Here is a 17181-nt window from a genome sequence, read left to right on the forward strand (position 1 = left end):
GTGACATTGTTCAGGCCGCGGCCCCAGGGAGCGCTGAAAGAATTCCTGTAGCCGGAGTATGGGCACTCATTATCGCCAGACTGGAATCAAGAATTTCCTGTTTCACTCCATTAAAAGGGGCTTTTAAAAACAGAGAAAAAGGGCATTCCACTCTTCCTTTTCTTTTCCCCTCCTGTTGTTCCCTGAACCGCCCCCCCCCCCCACCACCCCACCCTGCCACCTCTACTCCCAAACTCCTGACCAGCCACGCTGTAATATGTGTGTGAATGTGTTTGTGTGTGTGTGTGAGTGTGTGAGTATGTGTGTGCGTGTGTGTGTGTGTATGTGTGTGTATGTTTGTGTGTGTGTGTGTAGGTGAGTGTGTGAGTATGTGTGTGTGCGTGTGTGTGTGTATGTTTGTGTGTGTGTGTGTAGGTGAGTGTGTTTGTATGTGTGTGTGTGTGTGTGTATGCTTGTGTCTGTGTGTGTGTTTGTGTGTTTAGTGGGAGGCTGTGAATGTTTAGCTGGCACCTCGGTCCCAGAGGAGCCCGATTTTTTGTGCCATGTGTCGTTTCCTGTCTCGTTGGCGGCTCCAACGCAGAGGCCCTCTCTCGTTTATTTTTACGGTTTCCTTTTTCTTCTTTTTTTTCCAGCTGCTTTTCCTGGGAAGGGGTTTGCTGGGGTTGAGGGGGTGGGTCAGCTATGAGCAGAATCAGCCCTGTGTAAGGCCCCCCTTTTTTCTTTTTTTACTCACACACACATACACGCACACGCACACACACTCACAATGGGGTCTCTGTAACACATCCCCCAACACTGCTCCAGCCTTCCCTCCGAACAGGAAACCAGAATCTGCCTGGCGCTTGTTTTTCTTCTCATTTCCTGCTTTCCTGCCCCTACCACAGATTATTTTCTTTATTTTATTTTCTCTGTCCGCTCAGATTAACTCCCTAATCTGGACCAGGGCTACTCTGAAAGCCACTTGCAAGTGCAGTGCGTCCACCTCCCCCCCCACCCCCCCCGGCCTGAAACACCACCCTGCCGATAGCCTGTTCCCTCCTATCAACAATGCCCCACCGAAAGTGATAAACGGCTTCAAGGCTGGCCATGGAAACATCATCAAGCAACCCGCTTCCTGTCCAACTGAGCGGAGCAGATTTCACAACCTCAGCAGAAATGACCGCGCTTTGAGAACACGCAAGGAATATTTTTTTTCAAAAAATCTAAAACTCCACCCCTCTGCCCTGGATGCCAGAGTGCTGTAACTACTCAGAGGGGTCTGCTCAAATGAATTGAAGTGCACTGTGAGCGGTCAGAGACAGGAGACTGTCCCCGTGAGAGCCCCGCTGCATTGTGGGCCGCGGCATTGGCAGCGCCCTCCCGGAGACACGGTGCGCTGATATCGCAGAGCACATTCTCATGCGATGCATAACATTCCCTCGGTTAATCCTAATTGTGTGCTTCCTACAATCTGATTCCAGGGCGCAGGTGGTTCTGTGCCAAGAGAAACTGCTGGGTTACAGGCTATTCCTGAATGGAGCCTCGACTCCCTCTCCGGACCTCAGAACTGGAAGGAAGTGTGCGACTGAAATAACAACGGCAACGGCGTCGATAGCAAGCCGAGTCTGCTCCGGCCACACTCTTGATTGCAATCAGCAGCAGTGCAATCACAAAAGCCGAAATGCTAATGGCAAACGCAGGGAAGTAACAGTGAATGGTTTAAATGCACAGACTCCAGAGCACATAAACATTTCAGATGATTAGCAGCTACTGCGCCTTACACTGTGCACAACATGCTCGTTGCGACCGTGAGAAATAATAGCTTTTAAAAAAGGCTATTGTTCTTAAAATACACAAAAATCAGTAAACGGTGATAGTTGCCAACCCCTTCACAGAGGTCACTTTGGCTCTGAATATAGTGGTGGCATTTGCTCCCCAGGGTAATAAAAAGTCGGGTTTCTTCACTAACATAACATTTTTATGAAAGATTTAGGGAGCGCACTAATTCAATTAGATGTGCTCCAAAATTATTCTTTAGAGCACATAAACTTTCAGATGCAAATGCTGCTAAAATGGGAGCACTGAAGAGCCCAGCAAAGTTTTTCCACAGGTACTGAATGACAGCTACTACGAGTACATTTGTGGAGGGGTCAGGTGAACGGGCATCCAGCCAATCGCTGCCTCGCCCGCAGGCAGACAGCAGTTTCCATTTCCTAACCTTGGCCATCCAAACAACCGGGCATTAACGTCCACCCAGGAGGGCTTCCCAGGAGTTGTCCTTGAGCTCAGCATCTTTGATAAGAGGAAGAAGAAGTCCTACTAAACCCTGGGCTATGCTTTGAGTCACACGACGCTAACAGAAGTAAACGAATAATTACGAGTGAGAAGAATTTTCTGCAGTCTATCAACGGCATTCAACAGACGCATACCACACAGTAATAAATCAATAAAAAATCTATTTCTAAAAGCAGACACAAGCTGAGCCAGAGACAGGTTTCTGCTTAAAGGTCTGCCTTCACGTTGGCTGGAGACAGAAATACAAAGAGCACTGAGAATACTGCAGGGAAACGGTCTGGCAGACATTACGGTTCATAAATATTATCAATGAGTGGGAATATCATTACAGGCAATGTGAGAATATGTGTCCGGTAGGCGGACTGGCGCTAGCAGACAGACCGAGGGAGAGAGGGGTGACCGCGCGGGCGTGGCCGCTGAGATATGCTGATCGAGGAGGAGGGAGGCGGAGAGAGGAAAAGGCAGGGAGAGGGGAGGACGGAAGGCTGCAGCGAAGATGGTTGAGAGAGGAGGGAATAAGTGGGGAAGAGGGAATGGAGCTAGAAACTAAACGGGCGGACGAAGATGATGAAACTACACGAGAAATGAATCACCGCTGATGCGTCGCAGCGTGTGTATGTGTGGATTTGTGCATGTGTGTGTGTGTTTACACATCTGTGTGTGTACGTGCGTGTGTGTGCGTGTGTGTGTGTGTGTGTGGAGAGAGAGCGAGCGCTTTTGTCATTTCGCTAACCCCATGCCACGATTGAGTTAAGCTTGCAATCCAAACACTCCGCTTTCCTTCAGTTTATCTCAGAAACACATCTGGAGTCTATCAACCCCCCCACGCCCCCTCCGCCCGCTTCCACACAGTCGCACGCTTAACCCCTTCCTCACTGGCCCCCAGGCGTTAATCACACATACACACACACGCACACACGCACGTACACACACACACACACACACACAAATCGGATGGCTCCGCCTGCCAGCACTGTGATGAAGAAACGCAGCCGAAGCGCTCGGTCGCGCACGCGGAACAATAAACAAACGGTCGCCTGTTTCTCCGGCACGGGAACGAGAGGCGCGCGTCCCGCCCCTTCAGCTGTTCCGGGGGAAGAGGTTTATTTTTCCGGAGGGCCGGTGAAATCGGAGCGCCGTCCCGTCCGGGCCGCGGGCCCTCGGCTACCCGGCGGGGCCTCGGCAACCGAGCGCCTCTCCACCGCCGCCGCCGCTGCCGCCGCCGCCTGCCGTCCAATCCTGGACCCGCATTAGAAGCAACACGAGCTAAAGGAAACACCGCCACTCGCCAAAGCCATTTGCTTACCTTCGCTGGAAACAATGTTAATCTTCAACTGAGGGAACAGGGACCTCTGTTTTATTTAGTGGAAAGCGCTGGTGTGTCTTTTTCCTCCCTCCCCCCCCTTCATCCCTCTCCACTTTAGGCCTTCTCCCCTTGTTCACATATGGCCGCCACTGTCTGAAGTGGCAGAGTGGCTTACGTCATGGGTTCTCAAACTGGGTCCTGGGGCCCCCTGTATACGCCTTCATCGCAGCCAAACTTGATTATATAAGGTTTTTGGAAATGTGTGATCAAGTTCGTCCATATTTTTCATATTTTTCCTCATTAACACATTGCTGATTTGACTCATCACCATTTGCTGTGCTTCAGTTTTAAGCTCTTCATTTTCCTAAAATACTTGAGCTTTGGCTGGTATCCACCTTTTCACTGGTCAGTCAATATTTAATCAATTTAAAATGTGACCTCATTATGCAGGAATAATTTGTCACACCGAATGAAGGCACACATTATTCTGAATGATCAAAAGGATGTGAGTGGACGTGATTATGGAACATTCATTCATGGAATACGGATATTTCTGACATACGTGACCTTAAGAGGATAAATCACCTCTCAGTGAACATTAAATGTCTGATTAAAAACAATTAACACCTCGTTACAACTCAAGGGTTGCAACTGCAGCTCGAACAAAAACCAGCAGACAAAAGGAGCGCCTCTGGAGCGAGTCCGAAAACCCCTCGAGCACAGCAGAGTGGAGCGGGGCTTTCTGAAGAAGGAGCGTCGCTGATGACTCAGTGTTTTTAGGGTCAGAGGAGCGGCTTCCACTTCAGCGCAGCTCGCTGGCGTCGCACGCTAACCGCGTCCAGACATCCGTGCGCACGTTCACGCTCTTTCTGACACGGTCCCATCAGTCACGCGTTCCGAGCCGAAGCGCGCCGCCGCGCTGGCTTCAGCTCTCCGCCGAGACCCCGTCGTCTGATTGGCCACTGAGCAGCGTGCGTTTCCTGCTCCGAGCCCCTCCGGCCTCCTCAGAAAGGAGGGGGGTTTTTGACGAGCGGGCAGTTTTTTCGGAGGGGCGCGCTGAGCGCGGGAGCCCATTGGCTGCGGGGGCCCCCTCACACGCCTGCGCGCGGGTGTGGGGCAGAGTGCGCGGCTCCAGTCCGCTTCGGCACGCCTTACACAGATGCGTGTCGGTCACTCGCACGCTCGCTGACGCCCCCCCCTGCCCCCGCCTGCGGAGCTCTCCCCTGCCCCGGCGCGCTGTGTCTCTGGCTGTCCCGTGTCCCGGGGTACAGCGACGGGGCCCCGCTGGTTCGGGGCCAGGCCCCCTCCCTGCTCATTACTTTCATTACCTCACCTCAAATCAGCGCGGGACAGCGCTGGGGTCTGTCCACAGCTCGTTAGGGTGGCTGCTCGTTAGCGGGTCGGCCTCGTTAGGGCCCACATATCAGCTCGGATCAGGCCGGGCGTGTGAGGAGGTGGCGGTTTGGGGGCCCATGAGGGAGAGGGAAGTGATGCCTGACACTGTGCCTCTGTCCCAGGAATGCTCAGGTGAAACATGCTGGGAGGGGCAGCCTCCAACCATGACCCCCCCCCCACAGTCAGAGACCGCAGCCTGAGAGACCAGCCGTGGCGACACGCGGAGTGAGACCAGGTTCAGACCAAAGCGCAGACGGCAGCAGAGGCAACCCAAACCCAAACGCAGCCCCAGGGAGACACGCGGCCCAGCAAAAACCCAAAAGCCGCAACACGGAGTCGACTCCTACGAGGGGACGGAACAAAACAAACTGGGCTGCCCCGACATCCTACCGCTCCTGCGGCTCGTGAGGGCGGCCCTCTGTTTGGGGGAGCCTGCGGACCAGGGCCCAATGAAAGGGAGCACTGTGGAACGGCGCTCTGGACCCAGCTCCTCCGGTTTCTGGAGGTCTGGCCTCCCCCAGGCGCTCACATCCACAGCAGCGCCACAGAGATCACATTCTGCTCCGCGTTAATGACGGCTTTTACTGCAAGTAGCTGAGTTATGGCGGTCGGGAAACCGGACTGTTTGGAAAGTGTCAGCTGGAACGTCTGCCAGACGAGTTTGGGATGCCCATAATAGGATGCGCACTCACATACGCCCCCACACACACACACACACACACACACACAGACATCAACACCGACACACACACACACACTCGCGCACACACACACACACACACACACAAACACGCTCACACACACACATACACCTCGCCACCCCCCCCGCACACACACACACAAACACATAGACACCAACACGACACACACAAACACACTCGCACACACACACACACACACACACACAGACATCAACAACGACACACACAAACACACTCGACACACACACACGCACACACACACACCACACACACATACACCACCCCCCTGCACACACACACACAGACACACGGACACCAACCCACACACAGACATATACACACACACACAGCACCACACACACAGACATCAACACCGACACACACAAACACACTCGCACACACACACACACACACACACACACACACACACAAACACGCTTCCACACACACACATACACCCCCCCGCACACACAAACACCAACCCACACACAGACATATACACACACGCACACACACACCACACACACACAGCCAGAACTGAAATAAACAGCGAGCGTAAACGCTGGAAACCGCCTGATTGTCCCCTTCGCCGAGGCAGGGCTGTAATTCCCCGGCATCCATTTACCCCGGCCCTCGTGGGCTGGCTTCTGATTACAGGGCTGACCACACGTATGAGTAACTGCTCGCCACCGCTCCAAACGACAAGCACATGTAGACAAGGCCCCTGGAAACAATGAGCAGGCCCCGAGCGGCGAGCGAGCGCGAGACTAAACACAACAAAACGGCGCGCACCAGGCCTAGCGCAGGGACCGGGCCCTTTTTTCCATCAACCGAAGTTTGGCACGGCCAAAACTACAATTTATATCCACTCGACGTCGGTTTCGTGGAAGCCATTTCAAGCTCTGCGCTGCTCTCCTGCTATAATATAAATATAGCTGTGTTCCCTTCAGGCCGTCGACAGTGGCATTTTTTTGTGACATGTACGGGCTCTTTATTTCTGTTTATATTCGCCCCCCGCCTGGCTACAGGGAAAACAGAATTAATCTCGAGCCTTTCACACGCAGTACCGAGGAGCCAGCAAGAGATGAATCACATGAGGCCAGGGTACAAATGACACATAGAGACACAGTACACACACGATCCTATACGCGCATGTACTAGCACTTTCGTAAGTGAGCTATAGTGCAGCAGCACTTAAACGTTAGTGGTGCGAGAGAAGAAAGAGATGACCTGAATACAGGACCCAGAGCCCGCTGAGAGAGAGCTGGGCATCAGCAGCCCTGCGTGGGTCTAAGGCCGCGGGGCTTCGTGTGATCTACAACATGTCTGTCATTAGGCAGTGGGCCCCACACCTCCAGCTGAGAAACAGACCAGTGTGTGTCTCTGCTCCTCTGGTCTCCGGTCAGCCCCCCCCCCACCCCAGGCCCAGTACACCGCCCCCCCCCCCCTTCCCCCACCCACTGCCCCCCGCAGGCTTTACCAGTGTCCCAGGTATGAGGGGTGGATCTAGTTACCGGCCCCTCTAACCCCTCCGAACTCTGGGGGGGCCTTGTCTGCGCTTGGCAAAACAAGCAAAACACATCTTGCCTTACATGAAACAAACACCTCTCCAGCCACCGGCTCGCCAGGCATGGCTAATCGCTACCCGGTGAGCGGAAACAATGATCCTTTAATGAGCGGGCGGCTAATCGCATCACCTCGTAAAAGGGGAAAGATGGAGGCCCCCGATTCCTTTATTGGCACGGCCTGGCTCGGCGCAAGATGAAACGTTCGAGAGCGGCGGTGGAAGGATTGTTGTTTCAAGAGCGTGTTTTCAGAAACGCGGCGAGGGCTGAGGACAAGGCTCGGACTGAGCAATCACCCCGCCCCCTCTCGCACACCTCACGCTACAAAGCTAAACCTGGCAGCAGCCACAAAGAAATACATTTCAAATACGCAAACTGGCGTGGATACTAAAGTGAAAATGAAAAAACAAAAATGCTATATTATTACTGGTGTTTCAAGACCGGCTTTTAAAAACAGTGGAGAATTGTTTCAAAGTGGAATGGAATTAATGGCCTTGTTTGGGTAGGCTGGGCCAATACAGAGGTAGTCATGAAGTCCTCCTTGTTCTCTAACAGGCCTGTAGTCCAGAAGACCTGCCACAGGGCCCCTGAGTTTCACCAGACTGACTTTTTATGGTGCATCTGGAACCAGCTCTGGGACACACAAGGTGCTCCATCGGGCTAGCACATCCGCCGAGCTGCTTTCCCGCGAACGCTGAACCGAGCACCCACCACAGAGCGACTTCCTCTCTGTCACTTCCTATCCGCTCACCCGTCCGTCAGCGGCGCCGCCACGCCTCAGCGCTGGCGTTGACTGCGGCCCGGGCAACGCTACCGAATTGCGAATTCCGAGGCGCGTACAGCGCGAGGGGGGAGAAGCAGAGCAGGTAAGCTAAGTGCTTGCAGCTGCAGATGGAACGGCGCTGGCTGGTGTCCGGGCCTTCGCCTGGGAGCGGCGAGGTCTGCCAGCGGGCCCTTCCTCCCGATGATCCCCTTATCTTGTACTATGGAGGGGGGGCTTGCCGGATAATGACGGATGGCGGTGTAATTACGCGATCTTTTCCACATAACTCCGCGATAGCCCGTCTTAATGCGGTTTCCTCCCTGCTGGCGGGCGGCCCAACCGATAGCTCGGCGGCAGGATCCAGATAGGCCATCTCCCGCGCGGGCGTCAAGGGACAAGCGTGGCCCCTCCGAACTGCGCGAGGAGCCCACGACGGGCAAACCTCAGCCCCTCCAAGCTGCACGAGGAGCCCACGATGGGCAAACATCAGCCCCTCCAAACTGCGCGAGCAGCCCATGACAGGCAAACATCAACCACTCCCAACTGCGCAAGGAGCCCAATGTCAGGCAAACCTCAGCCCCTCCGAACTGCGCGAGGAGCCCAATGTCAGGCAAACCTCAGCCCCTCCGAACTGCGCGAGGAGCCCAATGTCAGGCAAACCTCAGCCCCTCCGAACTGCGCGAGGAGCCCACGGTGTGTAAAAGCCGATGCCTGTGCGGTCGGACCTGAGAGCCTGATCGGTTTGACACAAGGCTGTGATGTGACTGACAGGTTTATTTGAGCAGCGTAAGGTCACACATCTGAAACAACATGGCGGTCACAAAGAGAGCTGCTACTCACAGTTTCTCCAGAGCACCGAGTCCAGCGAAGGATCCATTTCTCAGCACCCTGATACGATTTTTGCTCAAAATCCTGCAGGAGAGGGCAAAACAGATCAGAACCGTTAACACTCATTCTCTCAAGCACTCAAACACACACACACCCTCCCCTTACACACAGAAAACACTGATTTTTATATCCCTGTCTCTCAACAGCACAATGTCACAAAATGAACACGCGCACACAGTGCATTAATGAGGCGGCTTTATTTTCTCTTTAAATCCCTGCCCCGTGGCAGAGCCCGTCGCAGCGCAAGAGGCAAAAACAACAAGAGAGGCACAGATGACTGACTGCTATGTCAGCTCATTAGCTGTATCGTCACCGCTGGACGTGAGGCCGACTCCAGCGTGTCTAAGATCGGCGCGGAGTGGGTCGAGAAAGGAAAACACAGACAGGAGACGGTGGCCAACAGTGAGTTCAGCCAGCCGGCCCCCACAGATGTGACCGCTCTTGCTCAAGACGCTGGACGAGACCGCATCTAATTAATTCTGGGGACTTAAGTGGATGTTGGGGGGGGGGGGGGGGCGGGTAGTTGTAGCGGCGGTGGCGGTGGAAGCGGGTGGAGGCAAGGGGGTTTTCAGGAAACCGCAATCTTGATAAGCAAACGGGATACATTTTTACATCAAAAAAGAAAGAGGGGGCCAGATCAAAGGAGCGGCTGGGTCTGGATATGGCTATTATCCTTTTCCCTGCTGGCGTATCATTTGGCTGGGTTTAAGATGGGGCTTATCGGTCTCGTGGCGGGGCGTCCCCAGGCTAGTGCTCCGCGCGGCGGAAGCTAGCCGCACGGCCTCCGTGCGTGGGAAACTGCATCGCTGCAATCGATCTGCATAAAGGGATGCGTCTGCTCTCCCATTGGACGCAGCGGACATTCCACACCAAGAACCTCACCCTGAATGTATCCTCCGGGTCACCAGGAGGTCACTTGTGAAAGCTTAATAAACAAAGGAAAATGAATCTTGCACTTCCTATTGCCAAAGAGAGAGAGTTTAATTCACACTCTTTAAACAGTCTTTTAACTCTTGCTGAAACATTATATTGTTTTTGGTTTTTTGGACAACTGTGCCATGTCATAACAGTGTGACATGTCACATAAACTAAAGACCCTCCCCCCTCCCCCCCCAAAAAAAGCTCATAAGCTCATACTTTCACAATTGCGGCGTCAGATGAGTTGGATCTGAAGTTCTCTGCCCCTTATCCGCTCACTTTGCCTGACCCCTCATTCGGAGCCACTGTATGATGGGGGGTTCAACATTGACTCAGACACGGTCATTATCAGACCCCCCCCCCCCACCCGCCCGGCCGTGCTCACCCCTGTGCCAGAGCCTGTAATTGGCCGCAAACTCTGTTTGTCGAAGGAAGTGTGCTTTTAATCGATGCTATGGAGCCCAGCAGCAGACCTGCGTCTTTAAAAGAGGGAACTAACTGTGAACAGCTTGGGGGATTTACAGACGCGGCGACGCTCGATCCCTCCTTTTCCGGCCACATCAATAAAACGTAGCCTTCAGCTCCTCGTCTTTAAGCCATTTTCTAAACACACTTCTAAGAGAGACCTGAGCTGTTGCCAAGAAAAGCTAATCAAAATTTCCTTTCACATGCGACAAAGTAAATGAAACGCCCCAAATTCATGCCATTTTTCCTCTTAATTTTTTATTAATTTTCTCAAAGGCAAGCACTGCATTGTGTGAATCAATGCTTCCTTTACAGAGTGATATACTTTTTTTTTTTTTTTTTTACAAATGCAAACATATTCAGTCTATCAGGTCAACAACCTCTTTTCTTACTGATGTACTTGTTCCCACAAAACACATACTGCACTTCTAGACACAAAATACGACACATATTAGTGCAATGCAAAGGGCACAGTCTGGATTTGAGCCTGTGTTCCCCTGGCCTGAGGTCGCACGCTTTATTTGGGAACACAACCTAAAGTATAACTCAGCACAGGCTAGGAATAAAGGTTACAGAAGATCCGGTATTGCCTGTATAATTTAATACAGAATGGAGAAGAGAAAGTCCTGTCTGGCACTGAGACAAGACAGTTAATTCAACACAGATAATTCAGTTACAGATTGCGCCTTCTTTAAGTAAACTCATTATTGAAAAAATGTGCTTATTCGACTATTAGTAAGGGGGCATTTATGTACCTCTGTGTGTGTGTGTGTGTGTATGCATGTGCGATTGTCTGGATACAAGCATCAGTTGTATGCAACTGCTTACACCTGAGCAAAGAAATGTTAGTTAATGTACAAGTAATGAGGAACTTTACTTCAGTTATGACAAATCACCTCCGTTCTCAAGAGGGGAGAAGAGAGGACAGATGAGAGAACTTTGCCAGTTTTAATTGGCCAAGAATCAACCATCAGCAGCAGATTCCTTTCTGGATGACATGCATGGCCTCCTGGTGCAATGGTGATAAAAAGTTCCTATTTACAAAGTTCCTATGATATGTGTGACAAATCAAATAGGGATGCACAATAATATTAGGGTTGTATTGCTACTGGCCGATAGGAGCTCAAAATGAATCAGATAGCAGACAAGATGGGCTGATGTGATGAAGCAACACATTTTATGCACCTGTGATGTCAGCTGTGTGGGATTTTTCAATGTAAACAAAAATGCAACAAAAAAAGTTGTCAGACCAGTGTCAAACTTGGGATTTGTTTATCTAAGAGAACATGCTGCTTTCATTTTGTTTTTGTTTTTTTCTCTACGTTCATGGTTATGTGTTCTAGAGTCATATTCCCAGCTTAATAATAATGTAAGCAAGTTGAAATATTTTGTAAAACAAATACATTTTTTCCTTCACAAGCTATTTGACATCTGTGCTCATTCACTTCCATGAATGAGAAAGGTTGGTTGCAGTTTGTATTTGTACTATCATGCAAAATATCACAATTGGCCAACATGGCTAAGGAAATGGCTATTGATGTCAGCACAGATTTTCCATACAGTGCATCCTTCCAACTAAACCATCTGCCTTTATAACCTGATCTGATTATATCAATCACGCAAACCATCCAATACGTTTGTACGGGTCTCAAGAAAGGAATGTTGGGAAATAACGTGCTTGTGTGCGTGCGATTCATAACCCTCTCATGGCAAAGTCTCGGTCTGACTCTAGGTCATCTCTGATCTCCAGCCAGAAATTTTCAGAGCCATTTTCAGAATTTTCAGAGCCCAAACACACCAGAAGGCAGGGGAAAAGGGTAATTTTATACTTTGTGCAAAATAATTTACAATATCATTCAAAAAAATATAAAATAACCAGAATGGAAAATTTTAATAAGTGACTTTTCAAAGGTGAAAGTACATTTCCTGCTATACTAAAACTAAAGGAATGCACCAAATTTTCACCATGGGAAAACTGTTCTGGCAGGATTCAATATGTGGCTTTTACTCATTGTACATGTTGTTTTACTCATCCTAAATCTTAAAGATGAAGTTGGTGTACAGCTTGATTGGCCTTTTGGGAGTAACAGCCTCATCAAACCTTTGCTGAATCATGTTCGGACCATTTTACATGTGTCCTCCTAGCACTTCACAGTAAAAATTGGAACCTTGTGTTAGGCCTTATCACTTTCCTTGCCACAGTAGATTGTCCATAATGCATCCCAGATGAGGCTAAATATGTGTTTCTTTGCTACACGTAGCATTTCTTGCAAAACAGTTCTTTTCTAATATACTCTTATTCAATAAATATAATTTGAATTCACTAAGCAATGAACAATATGGCATTATTCATGGCTTAACAGTAGTCTTTATCACACAGAGTAATTAACTGGACAAGCCAATACCTATTTCAAGTAAAACATATACAAACTATTTTAGCAAGCCTTTGAGACAATATGGAGTCAGTGTACATTGTATATTTTGCACTCCTATATGAGTTAGTTAGATAGTTGGTTAGCTTGTTGGTTGGTTCACCTATATTGCTAGCTTACAGACAGAAATGAAAATGGCAGATAATTTTGGTAGAATCTACAGATACTTTAATATCTTTAAAGTTTACTGAGCTATACATCTTGATTGGTTGTGACTATGAATAATGTTTACGGTAACTTGGTGATGACATGCTCAAAAACAGAAGAATGGAAACAGTATTACAAAGAAAATATGAATTTTAAAAATAATTTTAAGGTGCATAAGTTTGCACAGGGAATGAATACAATAGCAAATAATAAAACCTGCACTCCTCACTGTTTATATTTTTGAACAAAAGAAAGCACTCTGGACCTTTCATTTCAATAATGACAGTCTGCATGCTCGTACAGGCACACAAGCAATGACTATGAAGTGAGCCAAAGTGGTCTATTACACGGAAAGGGTAGCAAGTACAAATCCTAACAGGTACGTCAGGCTGAAAGGCTCTTTGCGAGTCCATCTGCTGTTCAAGAGAGAACTGTGTGCTGGGGTGAGTTCTGTTCATCACCAGAGGCTGCAAAAAAACAGCGTGGAGAGCGCTGCTTCAAGATGCTGCTCTGTAAACAACCCAAAATAGGCAATGGTCTTGTCAGGCCAAACAGGAAACCAAGCCAATTAGCTGTTTATTCAGGGCCTGGCCAGCAGAGGTCACAGGTCACACAGAGAACACTTCCTGGACAGCCATCTGAGGGACAGCATTGTGTTCAGGAATGGGAGGAAGACAGAACGAAGGAAAGAGGGAGAGAGACAGAGAGAGAGAGACATCCAAAAACCTCCATTAGGGCGAGGAGAGGGCCAGTGAAGAGTGCTTTTCAAGAGAGCAGCAGATATGAGTCCAGCTAAATCAATAAGCAGCCAGAGAAAATACATAATTACAAAAGGGATACGGGGAGTAATGTCCACAGTAACATCAGAGAGATGGCTGTCTATAAATCGATAAAGAGGCCTTTTGTAAATAATCCGCGGCTCTCTGGTGAACCCGATAGCCAGTGAATTGCATTAGCCTTGTACAGAATACAATTGTGTCTCTACGGCGCAAGGTATGAAAGCACGCTAACTCAATCCAGGCTGTCTGTGCGATATCAGCACTGCATTAGCGTCATGATTTATCGTGCTGGTTCTAGACCCACGGTGCGCATCAGTGATTCATGCGGCAGGTTAATTCAATCCATCTCAGCTATGGAGGAGAGCTCGGCTGGGTCACCTGTTGAAAAAGCTTCAGCGCCGAGCCACAAATCTAATATGTTTCAGCAGAGATGAAATGGCCAGGCTTAGTGTTCAGAGTCAGGTAATTTGATACAGTTGTTTAGATGTAGATGCATCATCTTCAGGCGTCCCATAATTTTCTGTATGGGATGATCATGATGAAAGAGGCTGGCGTTCGATCTGAGACCTACCCCTGCCCTCCCCCCCCCCCCACAACCCCCCAAATCAGATTCTAAAATTCATCTGAAGGCCAGGTCTTCTCCTATAATGTGCATGTCTTGCTCAGCTTTATTTCTTTTGTTCCTCTTGATAAGCAGCAGTGGCTTATAAGGAGATGGGAACTCAACACACACTCGCGTGGTTACACAGATACAGTGCACTTCAACAACAATGACATGCTCTCGCTTTTATGAAACCAGCAGAGGCACAGGAGGAAGCTCAGTCCGTCCAATTTTCCTGTGGATATATGCATGTGAATGCTCACATGTGCACAGATGCTATGCACTTCAACAAGCACGAAAAGCTCTTAAGCAATCTCTGTCTCTCCTTCCCCTCTCCCCCTCTCTCTCTCTCTCTCTCTCCTGACCCCCTCTTCCTCCTGCAATACACTGCTCTCCCAGGAATGAATGCAATGTGTTCTGGAGACCGAATCAGGCCACAATTGTTTATTTAAGTGTACACAGACAGCCCACCTTCACTGCTCCGACAGTCCCCAAAGCACCAGGGCTGTGTTGGGTTTCTATAGTGACCACAGGGGCTGAAAGGTTGCGGTCTTTCACACAATGATGTTATACCTCCAGTCTGCCCCCTTACAGCACAATAGAGATACTAATACGTTGAGATGCTCATTAGCAGACAAAGGAACCTGTCACTGCAGTACACTGCAAAAACCAAAAAAACAAATCAATCTTAGCCAATCTTATTTTAGTCTTATATTTAGACTTTAAATCTTATATCCATTACATTTTGCTAAATAAGACAAAAAGTTTGCCTATGAGGTGAGACAGTTTTACTCATTTCAAGATCTGCCAATGGGGTAAGACATTCACTTGTCAAGCAAAACATAACTTAAAACAAGACTTTCTACTTGAGAGATAAAATAAAGGTTATCAGTGTCATTACAAGACTAAAAAACGTAAGACTTTTTTGCTGTGTGGAAGACCAGAGCTTCCCTACGCAGGACTGTGCCACTCACTTCGCTGGGCTGTGCAGTTTGCTTCCGCAGAAACCGCAAAGCTTTTCACAGAGACGCGAGGGCACGTCAGCCCCCCCCAGGCCTGTGGGTGGCAGGGCACGCTGGGAAGAAAGAACAAAAAAAAAAAAACCCCAGTGCTGCCTTGTCACCCCTGCCAAATTTGGGGATCCCTGTTTAGGCTTACTCTATGGCTGGGATACAGTGGAAAGAAAGGGCAGGCTGGCTCACCGTTAACGCTCCCCAGGTGTCGAGGTGCTACGGTTGGAGGGACGGGGATGGAGGGAATGCTGAGCCAGTATAGCAGCCTTTTAGGGCGGGTCGGCCTTGGTATGTGCGTGAGTCCACAGCAGCTCAAGCTCTCTGTGTTTCCTGCACTGGGATTCTGAGGCAATGCTATACAGTTACACGGCAGACAGCTGAGCTTCAGACTTAATATAATATTCCAAAATGGCAGCTGCGTGCAGAAAAATAGGTCTAGAACAACAATCCCTTCCTTCGCCCCCTTCCTCCCCAAAACCCACTGACACACTCCTATAAAATTCTGAAACAGTACAGGACATCCTGTTTCTCATCTGAGAAATCTGGTTCCAATAAGCGGAGGTTGGTGTAAAAAAAGTGACTTAATTTTCTTTTTGCAAACCCGTCCCCCCCACAGCTGACCTTGAGTGACAGCCACACCCTGACACTAACTCTGCCAGCGTAACTGGCACACAGCCATTGTTAATGACAGGCAAGGGGCTACTGTGCGTGTGACACTTGTGCCAGCGCTTATCCTCTGGCCCTGCAGCTGTGAATGAGCGATAGCCCCTATTCTGCATCGCTCGCTTCCACCTCCACACCTCTCCTCAGCCTGCTGCTGGTGTGATTCCACTCTGTCCAACTTTCCTCTCGGCTCTGTTCGTTGGCCTGGGTGTGACTCCACTCCGTCCAGTCTCAGCTCTGCTCATTGGCCCAGGCTGTTTGATTGGTTTTCCCCATCTTGGGCTCCGTCTCTTTCTCTGTCTCCATCTTTGGCTCCTTGTCGACCTTCAGGACAGGGGTCGAGCCCGGCTCCAGTGGCACGCGGCAAACCGCAGGCAAAATCTCAGTTTGAAGGGGATTTAAATTTAATAAGAATCCCTCGGCGAGTTAAGCCCCTTCCCCGTTCTCATTACCCCTCTACCTCTTTCATCCCACCTCGGGGGACGGTTACCCCGAAACATGCCACCGTGACAACAAAAACAACAATAATAACAACCGCATCGCCAATCCAAACATCGGTAATCGCCCGACGGGTCTGGTTTCGCGTCCGCTCGGGCCCTCGGAGTGCGGATATCCAGGGAGTCGCACGGCAGAAGATCGAATGTCAGGGCGCGCCACGGCGCTCGACAAAGAGGCGCAATAAAAATTAAAAGCCCGAGAGGAAATGAGTTTGGGTTACAGGGCGCCCAGCCTCCCCTCGCCACCATCCTCAAAGCAAACTCATTTAAGGGGCGCAGGTTAAATGCAATAAAGCAATCAAAACAATTCAACACGCCATTGCGTAAACATCGTTTCACTTGAGAGAAGCCACATCGCCGAAGGACCACACGTGAGGCGAAATGTTAGGCTTGCGCAAAGCCCTTCGGTACCGCACTCAGCAGGACACAGAAAACAGCTCTCCCTCTCTTCAGAGCTCAGCGAAGCAGTCCACAGCCAAACAGGCTCCAAGCTCACTGCCGCAAGGCCAATATCAACAAGAGGATAACTGATGATGGGGAGAAAAGGTGAAGCCGCTATTAAACATGAGTCAATGGAAGGCCAGCACGTCTGACGTTGATCAAAGTCAGGTATCCGCACACTGCATTAACCTTAGTCCTCTGACAAAGGTTTCTCTACGTTACCCAGTCAGTTCATTATATACATACACCATACACGCAAAAGCCAGCCTGGACCCATGCAAAAACTACTACATTTGGTTATATGTGCTGACTTACAAATTGGAATTATATATG

The 17181-nt window shown here is 49.8% G+C and overlaps 1 protein-coding gene across 1 annotated transcript in view; it reads right to left on the reverse strand.

Moving 5' to 3' along the window:
* The window catches only part of adgra2 (adhesion G protein-coupled receptor A2), a 44250-nt gene that overhangs the window by 15300 nt on the left and 11769 nt on the right, over positions 1-17181 (reverse strand). Inside the window, exon 2 of the mRNA XM_064347499.1 lies at positions 8845-8916. Within this exon, the coding sequence (XP_064203569.1) occupies positions 8845-8916 (72 nt within the window). The remainder of the gene's footprint in view (positions 1-8844; positions 8917-17181) is intronic.

The sequence above is a fragment of the Anguilla rostrata genome, chromosome 8 (assembly GCF_018555375.3).
Source record: "Anguilla rostrata isolate EN2019 chromosome 8, ASM1855537v3, whole genome shotgun sequence".
In the NCBI taxonomy this organism is placed as follows: Eukaryota; Metazoa; Chordata; class Actinopteri; order Anguilliformes; family Anguillidae; genus Anguilla; species Anguilla rostrata.